Source organism: Petaurus breviceps, unplaced genomic scaffold (genome assembly GCF_028583685.1).
Source record: "Petaurus breviceps papuanus isolate PSGF00001 unplaced genomic scaffold, PetGlider_PUasm1.0 555, whole genome shotgun sequence".
Taxonomy (NCBI): Eukaryota; Metazoa; Chordata; class Mammalia; order Diprotodontia; family Petauridae; genus Petaurus; species Petaurus breviceps.
The window spans coordinates 908,017-911,205 of NW_027186373.1; the positions used below are offsets into that span (position 1 = coordinate 908,017).

Here is a 3,189-nt window from a genome sequence, read left to right on the forward strand (position 1 = left end):
ATCTCTGGGTTGAAAAACTGGGGCTGCCCAAACTCTAGACCTGTTTGTTTTTTATTTTTGTTGCTGTTTTGTTTTTAAACATTTTCCACTCTGCCTCTCCCAGTAAATCACTCCTTAGTAGAAGGAATTTTTTTTTTTAAGCACTTGGGGTTAAGTAACTTGCTCAAGGTTACATGGCCAGTTATTTCTGGGTGTGGTGCTAAGTATCTGAGCCCGGATTCGATCCCAAGTCATCTCAACTCTGGGGCCGGTGCTCTTATTCACTGCGATACCTGGCCGCCCCAGTAGAAGGAATTTTTAAAAGCAGGGAAAAAATTTCAACAAACTGACCAATGATTTAAAAAAAAACCATCTGGTGTTGAGTGCACTGCTCCACACCTGTGGGCCCCCACCTCCGCTAAGAAGCAGGGGTATGTGGCTTCTCCCATCTCTTCTGTGGAGCCAGGCTCCACCACCCTGGAGCTGTGCTGTGCTGGGGGTTCTTGTCCACTGATGTAGAGGTACCCGAGGCCTAAGCCTCTTGGGTTCTAACGCTCACCTCCATCTGCTTTGGCCATTGTGCTTTATCCTGGGGGCAATAGGGAGCCACAGCTCCTGTAGAGGGATGTGGAACATAAAACAAAAGGCATCCAGGGGAGCCAAATAAGATGAGTCCAAGCTTGGAGACTATGAACCCATGGGCCATAGGCAGGGAGAGGCGGACCACTCCCTCTTGCTCCTCCTACTTACCCCCCCCCCCATCAGAGGAGGCTCAACAGCCCACGAGGTGTAACCCAGTACAGCGGCTGCTCTGATAGGAGATCTCCAGGCCAGGCTTGGCTCTGGCCACAGCTGCCAGCTCAGCCTTGGCCTCCTCGCCCAGAACGGACCTGAACAACCTGCCAAGATTCAGAGTAAGCCTCAGAGCGGGAGCCTCGAGGCTGCAGACTCTCCCTCTGGGGCCTCAGGTGCATAGAGAGCACCCGCATTCTGGACTCCCCACTGGGCGCCCCCCAGTCCCACCCACTGCACCCCTTGCATTCCCTTCCCAACGGCACTGTCCCCACCCCAGCAGGTTGCCCCAGCCACACCTACCTGAGTCTCTGAAGCCGACAGCTGGGCTGCCTCAGGCCCCTGCAAAGCCACTTTGTGCCTTCCTCCCCCAGAGAGTTGTCACTGAGGTCCAGCCTCCTCAGGCTGGGGCAGCTGCGCAGCACTGAGGCCAGGGCCTCACAGCTTAGCCAGGTGAGCCGGCACATCTGCACCCTGCAAGGGGGGAGGGGAGAGGCTACTGGGGGGAGAGCTGGGAAGCCAGGTGGGGAAGGAGGGGGAGACATGGGGGAGGGGAGGAGGTAGCTAGAGGGAAGGATGGGTGGATGGATGGCGATCCATGAGAAGGGAGGAGCTTAGGGTGGTGTGGTATGAGAGAGGAGTTTAGGGCCAGGTGGGGAGAGAGGGAATGCCCAACCTCTGGACAGAGAAGAACTGGGAGGGGCCTCCTGTCCCAGAGGAGGTTACTGGGGACACCCAAGAGGACCTGTCTGAGGTCATGAAATGAATCTGAAGCATCCTTAGATTTCTTCTGCTAAATGCTCCAGCCTTAGTGCCTTCCCATCCGGTCCCAGGAGAACAGACTCTTGCCCTCCTGCCCCTTCCTGGGCCATCGGGTTCCTTTTCTTGGTGAAGCTATCTGACCCTAAGAAGAGGGTAGGGACTGGAGCAGTAACTGGAGTGCCAGGCTGGGATACAGGAGTACCTGACTTCAAATCCCTTCCCAGTTAGGAGATACCCAGGAGCCAGTCATGCCTCTGGGCCTCAGAACCCCTGTCTGTAAGATTGGGATGAAAACAGCACTTCTCCCTGTATGGGAAAGGTAAAAGTGTGGTTTCTCAGACACTGTCTACTAAAGTAAGTAAGTCCTTAGGCCTAAGTTTCCATTTTCTAGAAATTATGTGACTTTGAAACTTTAGAAATCTTTTTCTATTCTAGTCAGCCCTTTTCACCCAGCTTACCATAAAAGAGTTAAATTTCTATAGAACTGCAAGAATTGCTGAACAAGACTGCTGATAAGGAGGAACAGGCTTGGGAAGAAGCTCAGTCCCTGGTTCTCAGAAAAACTCCTAGATAATACTAAAAATAATGAAGAATGGAAGGAGCTGGCAGCAGCAGGTGGATTTGACCAATCAAGGAACAGACAGTAGCCTTGGGGCACTCAAGTCCAGATAAGAATGTATCTAGGGTAGACTGAAGTCTACCTACTGAACTAGGGTTCAGTATTCTGAGATTGTTACTGTGCTTGTGTAGTGGACCTCTGTATTATGTATGTTATCTAACAAGATTAGAGCCTCATTAGTAATAATTATGTTAATGTTTGGGAGGGACATGTAACCCTTGCTTATTTAACCCAGCTTCAGCTTCTGTACCTCTCTCTCTCGGTGCTGTCCCAGAGACCGGACCGCCCGCTTCTCGCGAGATTCTAATAAATCTTTCTACCTTCACTGTGAGAGGTCTCTGGGTTAGGGTCTCCTCCGTACCCCACACATCCCTGCTAGTCATTTGGGATGAAGGGGAAGGTGTGTATGTGTGTGTAGTGGGTGGGTGGGGAAGGCAGGGAGATGGCAGCCGAAGTCTAACACGGGCTAAAAGTCCTAGACACTGAACTATGAAGGCGAAAGTTTTTAGAAGCAACATAGACTCTTCCCAGGGACCATCCTATGGGGAGTCTCCATACATACTTAGCAAATCACAATCCTGAACCCCTCCCCCACCAAAAAAGAAAATAAAACGATAAAATTATTCACTCACACTAGAAAATGCATGAATGAGACATGCCTAGAGGCAGCAAAGATACTAATTAAACTTTGAACAGGAAGAACTGCATTCAAATCTAGAACTGAATGATATCCAATAGACATCTTAAACTCAGCATGTCCAAAATAAAACTCATCTCTCCTCCAAACCCTCCCTCCTCCTATTTCCCCTATTACTGTGGAGGGCACCCCCATCTTCCCAGTGCCTCAGGCTCCCAACTTGGGAGTCCTTTTAGACTCCTCTCTCATCCCTAAGATCCAAAATGTTGCCAATGACTTTCAATTTCACCCCCTGCCCCATCTCTGGTCCATTTCACCCCTGCCCCATCTCTGGTCTATTTCACCCCCTGCCCCATCTCTGGTCCATTTCACCTCTGCAGCATCTCTGGTCTATTTCACC

The 3,189-nt window shown here is 50.8% G+C and overlaps 1 protein-coding gene across 1 annotated transcript in view; it reads right to left on the reverse strand.

Moving 5' to 3' along the window:
- Window positions 1-294: 294 nt before the first annotated feature.
- Window positions 295-3,189, reverse strand: part of LOC138172922 (NACHT, LRR and PYD domains-containing protein 3-like) — a 17,764-nt gene continuing 14,869 nt past the window's right edge. The window contains exons 8-9 of the mRNA XM_069102780.1: window positions 1,075-1,245; window positions 295-878 (exon numbers count right to left, since the gene is read on the reverse strand). Coding sequence (XP_068958881.1) covers window positions 752-878; window positions 1,075-1,245 — 298 coding nt within the window. The 3' untranslated portion in view covers window positions 295-751. The remainder of the gene's footprint in view (window positions 879-1,074; window positions 1,246-3,189) is intronic.